This window comes from Clarias gariepinus, chromosome 7 (assembly GCF_024256425.1).
Source record: "Clarias gariepinus isolate MV-2021 ecotype Netherlands chromosome 7, CGAR_prim_01v2, whole genome shotgun sequence".
Classification (NCBI taxonomy): domain Eukaryota; kingdom Metazoa; phylum Chordata; class Actinopteri; order Siluriformes; family Clariidae; genus Clarias; species Clarias gariepinus.
Genome location: NC_071106.1, coordinates 27215609 through 27237156, shown reverse-complemented (window position 1 = coordinate 27237156; position 21548 = coordinate 27215609). Strand labels below are relative to the sequence as shown.

Here is a 21548-nt window from a genome sequence, read left to right as displayed (position 1 = left end):
CCCCACTCTTTCATAGCTAAGTGCGTGGTTTCATGATACAAGTAAACAACTAAAAATGTATATATATATATATATATATATATATATATATATATATGCTGAAGTGTGTCTGTTTTGGCAATGAGAGAAGAAGCCGTAATATGAAGCTGTTCTTTTGCAAGAGAAACATTCGCTGTATATGACGTCGTCAGGGATGCATCATATTTTTGGGATGCATTAAAATGTATAACACGTGTGTTGGCAATTAATTCTGTACTGAAATATATTTATATATTCATAGACTATTAAAGTAACATTATATGTACAATTCAAGTTAACATACAATCACACAAACATAAAAAAGCATTCTATACTCACCGCAAGATTGTATATTAACCGCAAGATCCCACTAGTAACAGCATGGATTTATGAGTGTTTCGCAAAATTTGAGAAAGATGGGGAAACTTTTGGTTGCGCATGCGCAGTGAGCGTACTTAGGACGGATTCACAGGTAGGATAAATTTATAGAACTCTGGCTGAAGATTTTTTCCCCATTATGCCGCCTGACCAATCAGCCGCAATAACATGTAGGTATTGTTATTGCCTCTGATTGGTGAAACGTGGCAGACACCAGCTGAATGTGTAGAATAAATGGTTAACAAAAATAGTATCAGCCGCAATAACATGTAGGTATTGTTATTGCCTCTGATTGGTGAAACGTGGCAGACACCAGCTGAATGTGTAGAATAAATGGTTAACAAAAATAGTAACAAGTCGAGTGTAGCTAAATGTAGCTGAATAAGAGTAGCGTTTCCTTTTTACAAATCAACTCAAGACAAAGTAAAACTACTCATGGAAGGTTTTTTTTTTTTCCCGAAAAGTTACTCAAATAAATGTACAGGTACCAGAATAAATGTGACTCGTTACCACACACACACACACACACACACACACACAAGAAACAAAAGAAAAGTGAACGTCTGAATTTTGGGCTCATTTAATTAATATCAAATCCAATCTACTGTGATGGACAGCTATGAATATGATACGTTTGCCTGTGTCCAAATATTTGATATATATTGACCTGACTGTATAAATGTGATAAAGTTGTGCAGGGTCACAACAGGTAGCCTTGCTGTCTCACAGCTCCAGGGTCTCCAGTTTAAAAGAAACATACATTTCAAGTATTAGATCTGATGCAGTTAAAGGACTGATGCTTGCTTCTGAAACTTTTTACTGCAGTTAAAAAAAAAAGCAATAGAGCAAATGTAGCAAATTTATTCACTCAAAACACTGTTACATTCTTTGGGAAATCAGAAATCCACACCTCCTACCTGGACACCATAAAAACATTTGGAGTATAGGGATGCTGTGTACCTTTTATTCTTGGTTTAACCTTTACTAAGTGCTGAAGTGCAAGTGGACTATAATGCTAACTGTAATAACTGAGTAATGCAAATAAAATTATCCTTTTTAGAAGTGAAGTTGTAAAGATTCCTTATTGAAGTTCCCTCAGGAATGTGCATTATCTGTTAAGGTTTGTGTAGTGAAAAGGATAAAACAGATGGCTGTGCACTGAAATAAACACCATGTCTTCCAATCTTGTTTTTTTTAACACTTCTCCTCATTTACTTTCCTACATTTATCCTATTGTCCTTACTGTATATTCAGTTACTCAATAATATTAGGTGAAGTTGATTAGAAAAAAATGCTGCCTTGAGAATGAAGTCAATATTACTGACATAAATGTAAACCAAGAGGCAACAAGTTGTGACTTCTTATTTTACACATCACCTTAAAATCATCACCTGTCCTAGATGCAGAGGTTGAGTGTGTTCACTCATACTGCTTCCATTATATGGCCTGGGTGTTCGGTAAAGTTGAGAAAGCTGCATTTAAAACAACATTGGATCACAAGGTGCCCCCCCGCAAGTTCTGTGTTATGTAACGCATATCTGTTTCAGGTTGGTGTCATGGTTAAGCGGAGTGCTGTAGGAAGAAGCCCAATCTCTTTCAAACACAGCCTGCAGCTGTTCTCTCACTGTGGATTCTGAGGATTCTGAGGATGAGGTCTGATTCACCACCAACGCTGAGCCCGCTGTGTTCACAAAGTAATCACCGGACCAGTTTGAAGTTCCTGCATAAAATAGAGGGAATAAAGAAAATTTTATTAGTGTGTGTATAGTACATAAGTGAATCATGCATTCAGAATGCTGCAGATGATGTAATTCGAGCATCAATAATAAGTATTCAGAATGCTGCAGAAAAATTACCAATACTTCAAAAAATAAATAAATTTCTTCTGATTTTCTTCCTCATGTATTTGGCCATTTTCTACCCAGCAGTAGAACCCTCCCTTATCATACAACATCCAGGAATGATGGTTCTGAGACACAAAGCGACTTTATGAATTGAGGCTCTTTGATAATGACTGGCTAGTGTCATACCTCCTACACAGTCAGCTATAAAAATCTCATGATACATTTTTCATTAAGAAATATTTTGTTGCAAGAACATTCGATTCAGTCTTGTCTTTGACTGGATGAACTGGCACCCTGACTGCACCTTAAAGCTTTCACATTAATAAAATTACTGCATACCTTAGTACACTTCTGTATATATACTTTCTGATACAGTAGGTGGCAGTATGGACCTAGTTTAATTTGGAGGCACCAATAAAAAAAATTAATGTCAAGAGTGCATTCCTACTTTCTCTGCTGTGGTTCTGTTGTTTAGAGGATGAGATTTCAGAGGGGGAATGCAGTATGTTTTGATCACATTCTTATTTTACTATACAGTAACCTTGGTATGTGAGCATAATTTGGTCCGGAAGTGTTTTTTGTATGACAAAGCAAATTTCCCCATAAGTGATAATAGGAACTCATAAATGATTCATTGTACAACCCAAACATTCATATAAAAAAGCTACTGTGTAGGACTTTCACATGTGCATACACAAACACACACATTAACGGAAACACTGCTCTATTGGGAAACTTCTTTAACACGGAACCTCTCTAAAGACACTAGGAAAAAAAAACTTCTGTGACACACATTATGGATTTTTATTCTACTTCACCCTACCTCCTGGCATAAGTAGGGTGTAGAACAGTGTACAAGTATCACTCAGAGGTGTGATTCCATTAATGTATGCCTGAATTGGAACCATTAACAGTCTTCTAGACTAAGTGAGAACATCTTGAACTAAGATTAATAAGGGCTACCATCAATGTGTGTCAATATGTTCACTCTAAGTAAGTCTTGAGAGTTGCACAGGTTCAAATACCTATATAGGCAGTTCTGTCTGTCACCATGTACTTGTTATGGTTCACTCGAGCAAAGGGGATTTTCTTTTGACTTGGACTGCTGGGAACAATGAAGATTTTCTGCAGAAAACACAAAACACCCCAAAAAAGAGGATAAGAATAATGCAGTTAAGACACTAGGTTTGGCATTTCACTGCATATTTTACTGTGTATGACTGTGTATGTGACAAATAAAATTTGAATTTGGCATTTGTAGGAGAAAAGTTATTGAGCATGTAATATAAACCACATCCTTTTTAATTACTGGTTAAAAAAACCAGAAACAGATAAAAAAAACAATCTAATCATACTTTTAACTGCCACATTTTGTTCCTGTCCTGTCTCCAAGAGGTCACTGAATACATTATTCCTGAATCAGAAGGGTATTTCACGAGGGGTAATAATAGAAAGTAACATCACTGGGATGTTTAACTATATGTATCGCTCTGCATCCCAGGTGTTCTAATAACCACCAGCTGGGCTGAAGGTATGTCGCTACAGTCCTTAAAAACTATGAGAAAGCAAAACCAAAAATCACCGTCAAAATCAGTCATAGAAAACACATCTGATAATGTTAGGTTTTCTTAAAAAACACTTTGACACCTTAATAATTTATTCTAAAACATCTGAAACATCTCTGAATTCTTTTGTTTGCAGCTACGAAGCTAACTAGGTTCCAAATTGTTCTCTGACCCCTTCTTAAGGGTACTAACTGTGTAAAGGCAATACAGCATGACCTCAAGAATAATATTGCTCAAGTAACCTGAGTAATGGAAATCCTACTAAACATATTCTTTCTTCTCATAAACGTGATTTTATCCACAATGATTTTGTGCCCTCTTCCACACACAGGTGCCCATGACTGGATAGTGCTGATCAGTTTGACTCACCCAGACAGCAAGAGCAATTTTACACTCTTGGTCTCCCAAACCCTGTTTTTTTTTTACAAAGATATTAAAGCGAGTGCTAAAATACATTGTTAGTTTCTGATTCTATGCAGATTCACACAGCCTAATTCATATTGCTCAGTTTGCAAAGCAAAAAGAAAAAATGTGCAAAAAAAAAAAAAAAAAAAAAAAAAAACATGTTAAGTATAAGATGCAGACACTGCCCTGATGGATTTGAGAAATTAACCTTGTGTGTTTCTCCTTATCTAGGTTTCCTATGTCACATGCAATCATGGTCTCACTCACCACCTGAATGTCCAGACTACTCTTTGAATCCTGTACCGAAGCTAGCGAGCGTAAAAATGGGAACATGACTTCAGGGGTGCTTTCCCAGCAACTGATCAGCAAACGCACATGAACCTTTCTCTCGAAGGCTGCACGCCTCAGCTCAGTGTCTATATCAGCCCAGTATCTGGAAGACATACAAGGTCAAAGGAACTGTACCTTTCCATATTTTTATTAGAACAACACAAATAACAACAATTCCTTAAGTCATGAATTGGCATGGCAGACAACATAAAGTTTAAAGCATAATTTTTAAGGTAATCTTTTCACCTAAAATAAACAATTCCTCAAACTTCATAGAATCATTTATATCATGTTAATATACAGTATAATATTTTATTAGTGGTATGGATATGACAAACTTTAATGAGAGATTATAGATTTTATACAAATCCTCATAGACTTGAATGAACAAGAATTGTGTTTGTAAAAATCTTTGTAATTTAAGGAATTAATGATTTTTAGATGGGACATTTACCTGTTTTGTGTCTGAATTTATCCTCAACAAACTGTATAAATAACATGCTAAACTGAATTTAACAAGAAACATTTGAAATACAGTAGTAATCGTAAAAAAAATAATCTGTAGTTTTTCTGGTCCTTAAGTTTCTTTTTGCCTCTTTTTCTTTGTAATTTTCATAATTGTCTTTGTGGTTTTTGATGCTCAGCATTAAACTTGAATTTCCAAGTAAACGATTAGTCAAAATAAGCATGTTTTATGCCCTTAAGTCTCTATTTACACAACTCTGATGTGTTCTCCCTAAATGTGCCTAGTTTAGCTAGTCAACAGCAGAACATTCCTCCTCACTACTTTTTACTACCCTACTACCCAGAGTGCTGATCCACTCTGACCTGTCCAGACCTCACCAGAGTTCAGACCAGACACTCCTTCATTAATATTCTTAATAGCCACCTAACTTCATTTTAAAATAGCTTGCAGGCCATTTCAAAAACAGTAAAAGGCTCTGGTGTAGATATATCTGCAGTAAACACAAAGAGAGTTAGGGCTGGGGGACACTGATACTGCTTCCATACAGTCAAGGATATCACACACACCTTTTGTGTGAGAACTCCATAGTGGGCAGATAGTTCATCACAGCAATGTAAACAAACTGCTGTGCGTCACTAATGACACTTAAAATGGCCTGAAGATCGGAAGTTCTGCCCTCAGCACACAAGGATGGAGGAGAACTCTGCAAAGACAGAATTATTAAGGATATGTTCTCAATTAAATTGATCTAAAGTAATACATGGGTCATAAAATTATGTTGTTGTTTTTTTTACTTATTTATTTCACAAGCTAACAATTCTATGCTATGCATAACCCCAACTGTGTGTATATACAATAAATTATAAATTATAAAACAAGTTATAAATGTCTCATCGCAAGATAAATGTTGATGTGCTGAAGACTATAGATCTCTCACCGACAGGTAAACTTTAGAGTCTGTCCCATTGATTGGCAGTTGCATTGGTGTGTCTTTGTTAAAGGCTGTAGAAAATTGACTGGGCCAGGGAGCAGGTACTGTCTCGCTCCTGCCAAGGAACCAATAGGCTTCGAATATTTTCCCGAGGTCTTCAGCGAGGCACTTGCAGTCATAAACCACAGTACCGAGCTCCTTCACCTGTCAAAATGTAACAAAAATGCAACATGTCAAAGGAACAGGCATGGAACAAGTGCGTGTCTCTGCATGTTTATAATGACTAATCCATGCTTCACTGGAATTAAAGCGAAAATTTCTCGAGATTTTTTTTCACTAGTGCTTAGCAAATCTTTATATACAGTTTTTATCCCAAAAAAGTTTTCAACCCTAAAAAAGTATTTAGTCAGCCACCAAAAGTGCTCCCACTTTAAAAGATGAGAGAGACCTGCAATTTTCATCATAGGTATACCTCAACTATGAGAGACAAAATAAGAAAAAAAAAATCCAGAAAATCACATTGTAGGATTTTTAAAGAATTTATTTTCAAATTATGGTGGAAATTTTTTTGGAAAATTTGGTCACCTACGAACAAGCAAGATTTCTGGCAAGATTTCTTGCTCTCACAGACCTGTAACTTCTTTAAGAGGCTCCTGTCCACAACCTCAAACAGTCACACTCCACACTCCACTATGGCCAAGACCAAAGAGCTGTCAAAGGACACCAGAAACAAAATTGTAGACCCTGCACAAGGCTGGGAAGACTGTGAATCTGCAATAGGTAAGCAGCTTGGTGTGAAGAAATCCACTGTGGGAGCTCTTATTAAAAAATGGAAGACATACAAGACCACTGATAATCTCCCTCGATCTGGGGCTCCACACAAGATCTCACCCTGTGGGGTCAAAATGATCACAAGAACTGTGAGCAAAAATCCCAGAACCACACGGGGGGACCTAGTAAATGACCTGCAGAAAGCGTGGACCAAAGTAACAATGGCTACCATCAGTAACACACTGCGCCACCAGGGACTCAAATCCTGCAGTGCCAGATGTGTCCCACTGCTTAAGCCAGTACATGTCCAGGGCCATCTGAAATTTGTTAGAGAGCATTTGGATGATCCAGAAGAGGATTGGGAGAATGTCATAAAAGCCCCAAAACATCACTGCTCTAGAGGAGATCTGCATGGAGGAAAGGCCCAAAATACCAGAAACAGTGTGTGAAAACCTTGTGGAGACTTACAGAAAACGTTTGACCTCTGTCATTGCCAACAAAGGATATACAGTATAACAAAGTATTGAGATAAAATGTTGTTATTGACCAAATACCTATTTTTTAACATAATTTGCAAATAATTTCTTTAGAATCCCACAATGTGATTTTCTCTCATAGTTGAGGTATACCTATGATGAAAATTGCAAGCCTCTCTCATCTTTTTAAGTGGGAGAACTTGCACAATTGGTGGCTGACTAAATACAGTACTTTTTTGCCCCACTGTATTTGTTACATCATGATATTTATATGACATCCAGTATGTATATTAATGACCACTGTTAATGAACAACTACACTTTAACACCCATAAGTTTGAGGCTCCCAGAGACAATTCAATTTTTAACCTTTAAAAAGCCAACGCATTAGGAGTGGACTGATGGCTATGTTGAGTGGGTAAAAAAGGGATTCTGGTTACCCATATTGGCTTTCTTAGTTTTGTTTACTGAGTACAGTAAAAACACACAGATTTGACTGAAACTGACTGGTTAGGTTGGCCCTGTTGCAAAAGTGGAAATACATTAGCAGACCAAAAAAAGCTGCTGTTTCAAAAGAGCCAAATTATTGGCTTGCATCAACAATAAGAAAACACTAAAATGACTGGAATTGGGTTAAAAATTGTCCAATACATTATAAGAAAAAAACTGGAAGGATAATGTTAATTATCAACTGTGTGGAAAAAATGTGGTCACTAGAAAACCACCTGTTATTGAAACTAATCAGAAAAAAGGCTTCAGTTTGCGATTACTCTGGAGAAATGAAAACAGATCATTTAGTCTGATGAGTACAGATTGGCCCTATTTTAGAGGATTGTGTGCATCAGAGTAAGTAACATTAAGCGTTGTATTCATCATGCATAGTGCCCACTGTACAGTGTTATGATCAGGGGTTGCTTCAGTTGGTCAAGTCTAGGCTCAGCAACATGATGTGGCAATAAAATGAAGTCAGCTGACGACCTAAATGTACTGAATGACCAGGTTATCACATCTGGGGATTTTTTTTTTTATCCTGATGGCATGGGCATATTCCAGAATTCTAATTGTGAAAGAGTGGTTCTGGAAGCAATAATCCCCACATGTGATTGAAATATTAAAGTGTGTAAACTTTTTTGGCCAGGTTGTGTATTATGATATGTAATATGTAATATAAAGATATAATATTAAGTAACTAAAATAACAAGCACAAATATTAATTAGAATAATGGCTATTAAGATGGGATCTGCCTTTCATTACTGGACAAAAAGGAATGTACCCAATGTACCCTCTAACCAAGCTCCAGAAAAATTAGGGACAACATCATATTTTAATCCTTCATTATTCATTTTCCATACTGCTTATTATGTTTAGGGTCTCAGGCAACAAAAAGCCTACAAAAGCAGGATGTAATTTGAAAAGACCAATGGTGTTGGGGGGGGGGGGGGGGGGGGGGGGTTTGGGGGGGTAGCTGGATCAAACTCACAAGCACACAGACTCTATGCACAAATATTCTTAATCAAATAGCTTAAAATAAATAAACAAACAGATACACAATTTAACTACAAGTTATTTATTATTACAGTTATAAAGTTTAAAAGATATTCTGCATATATGAAAGTCACCTGAGTTAAGGATCTCCAGTCCATGTTGGCACTACCGATGTAAATGTGCTTCTTATCGACCACCCAGAATTTAGTGTGCAGCACACCAGATGTTAAATATTGCATGTTTACATATCTCACGTCAGCACCTTAGAGACACAAAATATTCGACATTTTTAAAAAGGAAAAGGCTGAAATTCTTTTTAAACATAGTTTTAGGTTACAAAATTAAATAAAAGTGTTTAAAGTGATTAAAGTTGGACTATTGCTAGTATAAGCTATAATTGCTTTTTGTTGTCAGACACTGACCAGCAGTAATGAGCTGCTGGATGTCACTCGGTTGCTGTTTGTTGTGGAAATTTACAGCGATGCGTACAGAGATTTTGCCAGAAAGATCAACAAGTTCCCGCAAGATCTCCTCACCCTTTAAAAACAGAGGAAATATACTGTAGCAGAGAACGTTATTCCTCATATGATAAGCCTGTGGTTATTTTAATTACTATAATTTTGCAAATAACAGTTTATTATATCGGAAAAAGATATGATCTTTTAGATAGATCTGATGGTAGAAAGAGTGAGACAAACACCCAAGTATCTTTGCGGCTTAAATAATCAGATATCATCTTGGCCAAAGTAATCTTACCTGATTAGCCGTGGGCTCGTGTGTGCTCGTATCCTCGTTAGTGAGGGTCCAATAAAACGAGGCAATGTCCAGACTGCTCTTTGCCTCTGATAAGAGACTTCGCCATTTTTGATAGATGGATGGATGGCCAACAGATGAGTTGAATTCCATTCCCACTGGGATGCTCTCCACCAGAACCAGTCTGCAAAAACACACACACACTAATATAACTCACATCTAAAGAGGAAAAAACAGGCAAAAAGTATTTCTGAATGTGTGTGTGATAGAAAACAGAAGATGAAGTTAAAGATAGTGCCATCTGGAGACCTCAACACTATCCAACCAGACCGTCATTTACATATATACTGTGAATGACTGTCTACATACATATATAAACATACTGTGTGTATACACACACACACATATATATATATATATATATACAGTATATATATATATATATATATATATATATATATATATATACACACATACACACACACACGCACATACACATACCCGATTCCAAAAAAGTTGGACACTGTACAAATTGTGAATAAAAACAAATGCAAGAATGCAATGATGTGGTTGCAATGCAATGAATGAAGTTTCAAATTTTAATATTTTATTCAGAATACATTTATTCAGAATACATAGATGACATATCAAATGTTTAAATGGAGAAAATGTATCATTTTAAGGGAAAAATAATTTGATTTTAAATTTCATGGCATCAACACATCTCAAAAAAGTTGGGCAATGCCATGTTTACCACTGTGTGGAATCCCCTCTTCTTTTTATAACAGTCTGCAAACATCTGGGGACTGAGGAGACTAGTTGCTCAAGTTTAGGAATAGGAATGTTGTCCCATTCTTGTTTAATACAGGCTTTTAGTTGTTCAACTGTCTTAGGTCCTCTTTGTGGCATCTTCCTCTTTATGATGCACCAAATGTTTTCTATGGGTGAAAGATCTGGACTGCAGGCTGGCCATTTCTGTTCCCGGATCCTTTTTCTACGCAGCCATGATGTTGTAATTAATGCAACACGTGGTCTGGAGAATGCACGGTCTAACCTAAAACTTGGATATACCTTTCAGCATTAATGGTGCCTTTTCAGATGTGTAAGCTGCCCATACCATCAGAGATGCAGGCTTCTAAACTGAACGCTGATAACAACTTGGGTTGACCTTGTCCTCTTTAGTTCGGATGACATGGCGTCCCAGTTTCCCAGAAAGAACTGAAAATTTTGATTCGTCTCACCACAGAACAGTTTTCCACTTTGCCACAGTCCATTTTAAATGAGCCTTGGCCAAGAGAAAACGGCTACGCTTCTGGATGATATTTAGATATGGCTTCTTTTTTGACCTATTATAGTTTTAGCCGGCAACAGCGAATCGCTCGGTGGATTGTGTTCACTGACAATGTTTTCTGGAAGTATTCCTGAGCCCATGTTGTGATTTCCATTAGAGTAGTATTCCTGTATGTGATGCAGCACCGTCTAAGGGCCTGAAGATCAGGGGTGTCCAGTACGGTCTTCTGGCCTTAACCCTTACGCACAGAGATTGTTCCAGATTCTCTGAATCTTTGGATGATATTATGCACTGTAGATGATGATAACTTAAAACTCTTTGCAATTTTACTTTGAGAAACTTCTTTCTGATATTGCACCAATATTTTTCGCGGCAGCATTGGGGGAATTAATGATCCTTTGCCCATCTTGACTTTTGAGAGACACTGCCACTCTGAGAGGCTTTTTTTAAATACCCAATTATGTTGCCAATTGACCTAATAAGTTGCAAAAATATATACATTTAACTTTTCTGGCCTCTTATTGCTACCTGTCCCAACTTTTTTGAAACATGTAGCTCTCATAAAATCCAAAATGAGCCAATATTTGGTATGACATTTCAAAATGTCTCATTTTCAACATTTGATATGTTATCTACTGTATATTCTATTCTGAATAAAATATTTAAATTTATTCCCAACTTATATTATATTATACTGTATACATACATATATATATATATATATATATATATATATATATATATATATATATATATATACACACACACTACCGTTCAAAAGTTTTAGAACACTTTCTAACTCCATGATCGTTCCTGATTCTTTCTACATTGTTACTCTGCATTAATCTCCTTTCAACAGTTAATGGTGAGATGTGTCTGCTACTTCTGCTCTGTAAAGACTTCATAACGCCTCTAATCTGAGGTGCTGTTAATTGGTCTAAATCAGGGGTCATCAATTAAGTTTGGTCTCGGGCCAGATTTTTTCCAAGCCATTACATGGCGGGCCACAACTAAAACAATGGCTAATTTATTGAATTAATAGGGGAGGAAATGACAGAACCGACGTACTGAGACATTCAAGCTGGCTGATGTAGGTTAAATTTGCTGACTGGGCATTGGGGGCGCTATTAATTATCTGCACGTCTGTTAAAAACAACAACAACCACCACCCACACACACATTTCCACGTGTTGCTGTTAGCTGCAAAAAAAATGGCACTATCAAAAAATCTTAAGAGAAAAGTTAGCAGTGAAAACAGGATCTTTCATGATGAATGGACAGAAAACTATGCATTCATCCTGCCCAGTTTTATTAATGCAAAGCCCACCTGCCTGATCTGTACCGAAGTTGTCTCGGTATGCAAAGAATACAATATTAGACGGCACCACGAAACGAAGCATGCTAGCTTCAAGGTTGCGTTCCCTCAGAAGACAGAGGCACGAAAGCGCAAGATCGAAGCCCTGACAGGTGCTTATCCACACAGCAACAGGATCTTGGTGCGAGGTCTGAAATCCCAACAGAGGTAACTAGCGCATCTCTAAAAGCGTCCCTGGTGCTTGCAAAGCACAAGACGTCATTTGTTTTTGCATGTTGAGCGTTCGCTCTGCACCTCGCTGATACGCTTATTCACCGTCGTATCCAGATATAACAAATAAGAATTTAGATCGATTGAAATATTTCTGTTCTGAAAAATTAGGTTTTCAAATAAAGAGCTTTTTTGAGACTGTTAGTCCGATTTTTAAAAAATATCATTTATTTATTTTCATTCTCTAGTTCAAACAATCTCACGGGCAAGATGTTTTTGCTTGCGGGCCACATGTGCCCCGGGGGCCGCTAATTGCCAACCTATGGTCTAAATGAACTTCTTGACTGCGGCAGAGGAAGGTTTTGGTCTCGCCTTCCTGGGATGGTCTTTATGAAAGCCAGTTTCATTATGGTGCTTGATGTTGCAAGAACTATTACAGAAAGGCTGACCTCTGTGTATTAAAATAACAACTAACTGTTGTTTTTGTTGTTGTTACATAATTACCTAATCCCATCTGTGTTATTTTATAGTTTTGAAATCCCCAGTATTGTTGTAGAATGAAGAAAATAAATCACTATAAATTTGCCAGTGTTCTAAAACTTTTGAACGGTAGTGTGTATATATATATAAAAACACTCTAACAGATTAATTTTTACAAGTGTGTGTACAAGGTGCGTTCTACAAGTATTTGTGTTCCCTCACTTGCAGTTGTCAGTGCAGGAGTGGGTCATGGGAGGATTGCACTTAAGGTCAGATGTTGAGATTGACGGAATAAGGAGTGTTTGGAAGCTAAACATCAAGAGCAGCACACCAATGAGACAGGTGATGATCAGAATCCACCTGGAATACTAGACAAAAAAAAAAAACGGGGTTAAAATGGGCATATATATTTTTTTCTTTTCAGTCTTCAATTTTTTTTTTTTTTTTTTACAACAAATACTTAAGCAAGTACAGCAAGTACAACCCAGTTCCCAGGCGGCATGGTGGCACTAAATAATCTTCATTTCAACCTCTGAAAAAGTATTTTATGATGTATACTTATCATTTCTGTGATTTTGGGCTCTTAATGGAGGTGGAATGCTAATCACCTGTTCTGAATATGTGCCTGGTAATTTACACATGGTTACATGGAAAGTCTACATTTCTGAAACTTTTGTAAATCCAGCAGAAGTTTTGTGTATGGATTCACACACTGACTGAGGCCCAGTCTGTGTGGATGTAAAATACAGATGTAAATGAATTTTTACAAAGGCACCCCTTAAATTAGGTGTTATGTACGTTCTTTTACCTTTTGAGGTTTCATAAGACTCTCTCCTTTACTTGATTCCACATCAGCCACCTGAAAAGAAATTAGACCACCTAATAAAGAACATACTGTAAGACTAATGATAGTTTCCTTGTCAGATAATCCCTGTTTATCTTTATGTAGACATTTAATTTTTAAGGTAGACATTCACATACTGTACTGTCTACTTTGTAGGTCTTAGAAATTGTGATAGATTTTAGCTGCAGACAAAGACTTTTAAAGAAAGACATTAAAAATGGTCTTTATTTAGCGGTCTAATCTATATTAATAACAAAGGATTTATAACATTGGATACCAGTTGCACAAAACTCTTCTGTTTCAGATTTACAAACACACTTTTTAACTACGGAATGACTCTAAGAAGCTAGCAGCTTGCAGTTTTTAAAGCCCAAACAAAGCATAAATATAGACTTTGAACAAAACCATACCTTTTCATATGCAATATCAGACTTCATGCTTGAGGATATTCCACAGAGATCAGAAGTAAAACAGAAATCAGTGCTGGAAGGATAAATGTTATAAACATGTTTAGAAATCAATGGTCACGTTAACACACGCCATTATCCATAAGTTGACAAAAAAAATCTAAAATCAATTTTCTACACACATGCAAACGCTTAAATGAATAAAAGGAAGGACATGCTGATCATCGGTTAGTAGATATACACAAGGTGCATTTACATGGACCTTAAGATTGCACTAATAATCAGAATAATAACTCAATTAGAATATAAATGCATCATGTAAACAATGAAGTTGGAGTAGTCTTTACTTTAATTTATAATCAGAATGAAAGTGTGATTGGATTTAATGATCTTTTCAATAGGTAAATATTAGTCAAGGAAACACTTAACCTATTGTTTCTTTCTTGGCAGAATGAATATATTCTTTCTGCATGTTTGCCCCATGTGAGCATAACATTAGGCGTTTCCAGGAGCTTCCTATTGTTGATCCGTAAACTCTGTGTGAACAAATCTCTTTACTTTCATAAACCTAGTCCTGGCTGAGGAAGGAGCACTGATTGGCTTCCCATCTTATACACAGTAAAGCATCTAACTAATCATAGATAAGACTAGATTTTTTTTAAACTATCATAATGCAGAACACGGGATTTATTATAAAAGATGTCCAGCCTAACCTTTAAGTTGGAAAAAAAAATACTTCTTCGTCTGTCACATATCCAGATTAGCAAAATATGATTTCCCTACATTACAGTAATAAGAAGTCTGCCTTAACAGGTAGAGAAAAAGAACGTTCAAGTAAAAATTTCATACAAATTTCCATAATTTTTTTAAAACTGTATAAACCTGCTTTACAACAATGATAACTGTTAAAAAGCTCTATACAAATAAAATTTAATTGGTATATTTTACCTGGATGTCTTAAAACATTAAGCAATATCTTAACATAACTAATTCAATTTGTTTGTATGTGTGTGTTAATGCTGCAGGATGTCATACATTTCAACCGTTTATGCTTACATTTAATGTTAAACGTCCACAAACCCGCCACACCCCCCCACCCCAGCTATGTCAGACGCAACAACATGCCTCACTTTGAACGATCAGCACTTTTGTGTCATTTTGTCGGATGTGTGACGTGCGAGGTTAAAAAAGGCCTTTACAAACTACTATTACTCCAAAACAAAACAGTTTTACAATACAAAGTCTTTAGTCTGATCACAAAGCCAAAAGTGTTCGAGAGCTGTTTCTGATGACTGTGCAGACACACACTGATGAAGGCACAATACAGCCTGAAAAGAGGATGTGATTTTCTAGTCACAAGGAAAATATGAAATAATGATCTTTTTAGTTTAGTCATAAAGAAGAAGTCTCGTGTTACCGCAGCACCTCATGACGGTTGTTTTAGAACAGTTTTAGAACGGTTGTTTCTTTAATTTTTTTTGTGAAGCTGCTTTGAGACAATGACCATTGTTAAAAGCGCTATATAAATAAAATTGAATTGAATTGAACAGTTGCACACTATATATTGCTAGGGGTGCTTTGCAGTATTCTACTAAGATGTTTCCACATTCAAATCAACCTCAAATCACATTTTATGTTTAATAATTATAACATACAAATAATTTTCCTGGCAATAATCTGGAAAGCGTTTGCAAGTGGGTTTATATACAGAGGTTTGCTTAGTTAAAACCTCACATTTTTGTATGAAAGATAACATATAGCTAAACCAACAGCTTTAATTCGCTGTCAATTGTTATGCTCCTGACTAAGTGATTAACAGCATTCAGTGTGCTATGCATACATTGTATAAAAGAAAACACAAAAGGGCATGCTGTTAAACGAAAATTATCAAACAACTGGTTGGTGTAAGGTGATAAATTTGTATACTTTAACAATACCTCTCAAATAGTTTTATCCCTCTCATGCCACAGCAATTTGTCAATTACCTGAAGTTAATCTATTTCTAAGCAGCTTATTGTTTACACTTAATGTTGTGGAACATTTGTTCCTTTTAAAACTTGTGAGAGCAGCTGAACACACTACAGCTCCTCTTTTGTTCTTTTGTGCTTGAATAAGACAGAAAGAAAGAAAGAAGTTTGTGATGCATGTTACTGAGAAATTGGGAAGCACAGCGTCCTTTGGTGGAAACCCTACTGACTGTTACAAAGTGCGGACACTATAGACTCCTCCGGTAAAAGTTACATACAGTATATGCATCTAAGCTCTTTTTTTTTTTTTTACACCACATGAAGCGATAGTCACTGACCACGCAAAATGCAGTCACCAGAAGCCACAATTGTTCTCTCCAATATATTCACTCTTCACTTTCTGTTGCTTGATTGCACGAACCTTGCATGATGGGACTTTTTCATGCTGAAAGTGCATATTTGATTTTCCTTTTTTTTTCCCTCTGTGTGAACACTCTAGAAAGTTTTATGCACATAAAAATCCCCCTAGAACAGTGACACACTGATTTCACCATGATTTAAACTAAAAAAATTTTTAAGGAGTTCAGTTACAAAAACAATAGCAGCAAATGAGTCAGTAATATGATACATCACTATGCACTATACCTATCACTATACTAATGCCTTTGCGGTCACTTCAAATGATTCAAAATGAGAAGCTAGCAAATGAGCATAAGTAAGTAATATCACGAGGACAAAATATGAGAAGTGAAAATGATTGATCGAGCTAAACGCTAAATGAGACACTGCTTTAAATACTGGTCAATCTGAACAGTGACAAAATAAAAATGTAGTCATGAAAATTAGTTCATCTTGCACAAAGAAATAGGATGTACCTCTGTGTACATGGATGTAAAATATGAGGAGGAAAATTAAATGCAGCACAGTAAGAGGAACAATATGAGATTAGACATTGGATTATGTCTCTCTGCTAGAAATTGAAAAAACAGAATTTTTTTGTCTTATAAAAGTTGTTGTTGATGGTCTTTCGTTTGCAAGAGGTCGCCACAGCGGACCATATGGTCCGCACATACAAGCTTGACACAGGTTTTACGCCAGATACCTTTCCTTACACAACCCTCCTACTTTATCTGGGCTTGGGACCGGTTTGTTTGTTTGTTTGTATTTGGATTTATTGCCATATCAGCTTCTCAGGTTATTTTATGGCAAGATTAAAATTTAATATTAAGCTGATTTATTATGTTATAATGTAAGTGATTAAGAGAGTAGTGAGAAAGTTAAAAGGATATAATAATAATAGATCACGTAATAGAAGGACGTCATGGTCAGAAGAACAAGGTTTTACATTTGGTTCTTTACGTGCACTTTAGACAGAAATTGTAAGAGTTTTTCTGGTTTTGCCTTGCAGAATATGTTGTTTAAATCTTTTTCCGGTAGAAATTGTTTTCTTATGGTGTTAAAACTTGGGCAGTCCAAGAGTATGTGTTTTATGGTTGGGGTAGTTCTTCAGCGCTGACATTTTGGGGCTTCTTTATCCTTTAATAAATAAGCATGGGTAATATTTGTATGGCCTATACGGCACCTTGTATATACTACCTGGTCGTGTCTTGATTCTAATGGGTGATAACTTCTTTTTCCTACCACCGGGTTTATTTTGAACAATTTGTTGTTTTTGTACTGTTCCCATTCTGCTTGCCATTTATTTGATATATATTGATTTATCAGTGATTTAAAGTCAAAGAGTGGGATTTGACATATGCTAATTGTTTCTGTAAGAAGATAATATTGTAATGGTTCTCCTGTAGTTGGTTTGCCTTGATTAATATATCAGTAATTATTGGGTGATTTGTTTTCGTAGATTCCAAGGCTTGTAGACAGGATTTTGAGTCGGTGAATACTAAGGCGTTTAGTTCCCTTTTTTTTTCAATATGTTCCAGAGCAAGTAACAGAGCCCGGGCTTCTGCCGTAAAGGTGGTAAACTTTGGTCTGAGATATGGATTCCATAGTGGTGTTGGTCCGTTATTGCTGCTGCAGAAACGTGGTTGTTCATTTTTGATCCATCCGTGTATATGGGTTTATGGTAGGGAAAAATGCTTTTTATTTCGAGGACTTGTTTACGGAATATATACGGATGAGTTTCATAAGTCAGTTCCAGATTTATATTAAGCTTTTCCAAGCTCCAAGGAGGTATTCGGCAAAAGTGTATCTGACTTAGGATGTCCAAATTTATGCCTAAGTTTGCCATGTGAGGTCTGGCGCGTATACCGAAAGGTTTGATGTCGTTCGGTCTGGCCTCATACAGATAAATATTGTGGGAAGAAGATTGGATTATAAAATGGATTTTGTAGATTTGTTTTTATCTTTGTTGCATACTGGAGAGCTAGTTTCAAGCGTCTTATATTAAGAGGTGGTTCATTTGCTTCTGTGTATAGGCTTTGAACTGGTGAGGTCCTGAAGGCGCCCAATGCGAGTCTCAGTCCTTGGTGGTGGACAGCGTCTAGCATTTGTTGTAGTTGGTTTATGTTATGGTGTTATCAGGAGGTATATAGATGGAACACAAGGTAATTGTTTTGTGTAATGTCAGCTGGAATGCTACTGCTTGTATGTTGGTGTTTATTTTGATGCGACTGTGAATGACATCATTCCTTATTAATATAGTTGTGCCACCTGATGGACGTGGAATGGTTGGGCGATATGCGTAAAGAAAAGTAAAAATTGTTTCAGGGACATTGTGCAATTTGGGCAGAGGTAAGTTTCCTGTAGGCAAAAGGCGAGAGGGTTGAGTACTGCAATTAGGCATGGTAATTCAGCAAAACTGGCTTTCAGTCCACAACACTTCCACTATATTATGTGTCTATCCAGTTCCAAGTGGGTAGGACAAGGGGGTGTCCCTTACTCCAAAAGTTTGGAGAGGGACTCCGGCTTTAAAAGTATGTGTCCTCTGTCATTTCGATGTCTTTAGTGTGGTCAGTCTTCTTTTCTTTGCTATCTTGGTTTATTTTTAATTTATGTGAGGATGGTTTCTTATGGCTCTTATTGCTTGATTGGTTTTTGTCAGTCAAAGACTTGTTTTTCTGGTTCGTTTGTGTCTGTTGTGTTATTGTCTGTCTTTGACTACCTTGGGTCTTGTTCTTGGTCTCCTCTCTCTTTTGTGCTTTATCACTTATCCAAGTTATTTCTGTTTGGGTTTCACCAGTTCGCAGTTGTGGTTTTACTGAAGCTGCAAAGGTTTTCTCTAATCTAAAGGTGTGGTTATCCTTCAACTAATCTTTGAGCTTCCTTATAGTTCACTTTCTTGGTGATTTTTAACTTTAGGATTTCTTTCTCTTTGATCTAGGAAGTGCAGGTTTTTGAGGAAGCTGGGTAGTTCCCTGCACAGTTACTTACTTTGCCAGTCTGTTGCAGTCTTCTCCATGCTTCTCCTCTCCACGGTTACAGCAGATGGGTCTATTTTTGCAACTAGCTGAACCATTGTCCGAATTTCTGGCAACTGAAGTATCTCATTGGGTTCGGTAAAAACATATCAACTGGGACACTTAGGTAAACTAGTTGAATCTTTTCTGGGTGTTGGGGTTTGTTGAAGGTTTCTTTCTTGATTGTGATTCTCTCCACATCTATCACATCTTGGGACTTCAATTCTGCAGTTATTTCATTCTCTGCCATATTTTCCAATTCCATGGTACGAATTACTCCTTTACTGTTATTTAGTGTCAGATGATTAAACGCCTTTATAGCTACACCAGCAAGCACATGTGTGTAGTTCTCAGCTTGAATTTTTTTTGCTGCATTCTACTAGAATCTGGCCAGATCTTAGCTTCTTTACATTATTCACTGTCCCTGCTATTCCAGTAATATCTCTCTGTATAGCAAATGGGGATAGTTTGGAGACCAGAGCATCGGGAGACAGGGATTCCAACAGTATACATCTTTGCATGAAAATAAAACAAATGTTTACATAACTCAATTGACCCTTAGCCAACGCCTTCTGGTAACCTGTGGTATATCCAGGGCAAGACTTGACTAGCCGATTGATTGGAATGGGCCATTTCAACCTCCCGTCTGAATGAAATTGGAGCCAAAGTATTGTGTTGGACGCAGTATGTCACATTCCTCCAGGATCTTGGCATCCACTGACACGGGTCGCAACTCACGGCTTAACAAGTTGCCCCATTTGCCCCAGCAAGGGAGTGCTAGGGGCCTATTCTACCCGGGTCTCAACGAGGGGCTTGGGACCGGCACTGCAGTAGCTGGGGTTTGGGCACTGGCTGGGAATCGACCCCGGGCCTTTCGGATGGCAGGCAAAACTCCCACCCCTGAGCCACCAGTGCCTTAATATAAAACAATGAAGGTAATATGATAAATACTATTTAAATTGACAGAAATTAATGATTATTATGCATTTAAATTGTATTTATCATATGGTCATATCTCAGGGCCCTCAGAGCACAAGGGAGGGTCACAACCTGGATCCTAACCTATCACAGAGCACAGATACACCCTCAGACAGATAATCTTACAATATGGCCAATTTGGAAATGCCAATTTGCCTACATAACAGGTATTTGGATGGTGGGGGGGAAAACATGCAAACACCAGGGAAAAAGACTGGAGGCAAGATTCAAACCCCAATCCTAAAGGTGCAAAGTGGCTGTTTTAATCTCCACGCCACTATGAATGTTCTTTCAATCATATTTGTCATGACATTATTAAGAGTTTCTTGGGGTGAGAGGGATTAAGAAATAAAATAAATCAGGCAAAAAATATTTCCAAAAATTTTAAAATATGTGTCCCAAAAATGTTCAGGGGTTCAATCCCTCACTCATACAGACAACCACAAACTTCTCGTGTGCAGTCTCAGTTTTATAATCACTGACATAAAGGAGGATGTGTTGGGGGTTTGCATTTTCATGCATGCATGCATTTTTATTTATATGAACACCATTTGAACCTTACTGTTCCTGTACAAAATCTTTGTTAGATAGCAAAACATAAATTAAAGTAAAACAATGCTATTATAAACGAGTCAACTTTGTTTACTTTGTTTGTAAACTTTTATGTCCAAGTACATTTATTATACACTTTGCTCACCCTAGCTTCATATAAGAGTGCATGTGCAATAATTAAATATCAGTCTCACCTTTAATGAGGTTTTTCCTTATGTTGAACAGACACACAAACTACAGGGGTGAAGACTACAACCAGAGATAAAGAACATATTATAAAAAAAACAACAATAACAACAACACAGAGGTTAAGAGTGCAGTCTCGTTGCTCCGATACGTGTTTGCGTCCGGTTTCCTCTCGTTCTCGCTCGCGATCATGTGACCAGAGTTTAAAAAGCCGACCAATGGGCGGAGAGAAAGTCTGTTGACGTTATACAGCTTTTACGTCATGGTATCAAAATATTGATTGTATTTATCGACATCGATAGTGATTAGAAAAATAGCGAAGTCTACATACAAATACAACTTATAGCTGACATCCTGGTGTTATTGTTCCGTTTCACGCTCACTTTTTGCTCCAGTTTTCAAAGTGTATTTAAAAGTTGTTTTGTTGTATAGGCTTGAGAAAGGCGCTTCTGGTGCTGCTCCAGAAGAGGGCGCCAAAAGACC

At 36.9% G+C, this 21548-nt stretch overlaps 1 protein-coding gene across 1 annotated transcript; it reads right to left on the bottom strand.

The window, feature by feature from the left end:
- Positions 1-1242: 1242 nt before the first annotated feature.
- pld3 (phospholipase D family, member 3) lies at positions 1243-21228 on the bottom strand. The gene is made up of 12 exons (XM_053501156.1): positions 21074-21228; positions 13973-14045; positions 13527-13577; positions 12941-13086; positions 9426-9606; positions 9092-9206; positions 8804-8931; positions 5944-6141; positions 5573-5709; positions 4478-4643; positions 3266-3365; positions 1243-2116 (listed from the first exon to the last, which is right to left on the bottom strand). The coding sequence occupies exons 2-12, from the start codon at positions 13997-13999 to the stop codon at positions 1920-1922; spliced, it is 1446 nt and encodes a 481-aa protein (XP_053357131.1). The 5' UTR covers positions 14000-14045; positions 21074-21228; the 3' UTR covers positions 1243-1919.
- Positions 21229-21548: the final 320 nt, after the last annotated feature.

Coding starts and splice junctions, on each gene's coding strand:
- pld3 (XM_053501156.1), bottom strand. CDS start 13,999: ATGAAGTCTGATATTGCATATGAAAAG. Junction 13,578..13,972: donor CTGATATTGCATATGAAAAG/GTATGGTTTTGT, acceptor ATTTCTTTTCAG/GTGGCTGATGTGGAATCAAG. Junction 8,932..9,091: donor CCAGCAGCTCATTACTGCTG/GTCAGTGTCTGA, acceptor TGTGTCTCTAAG/GTGCTGACGTGAGATATGTA.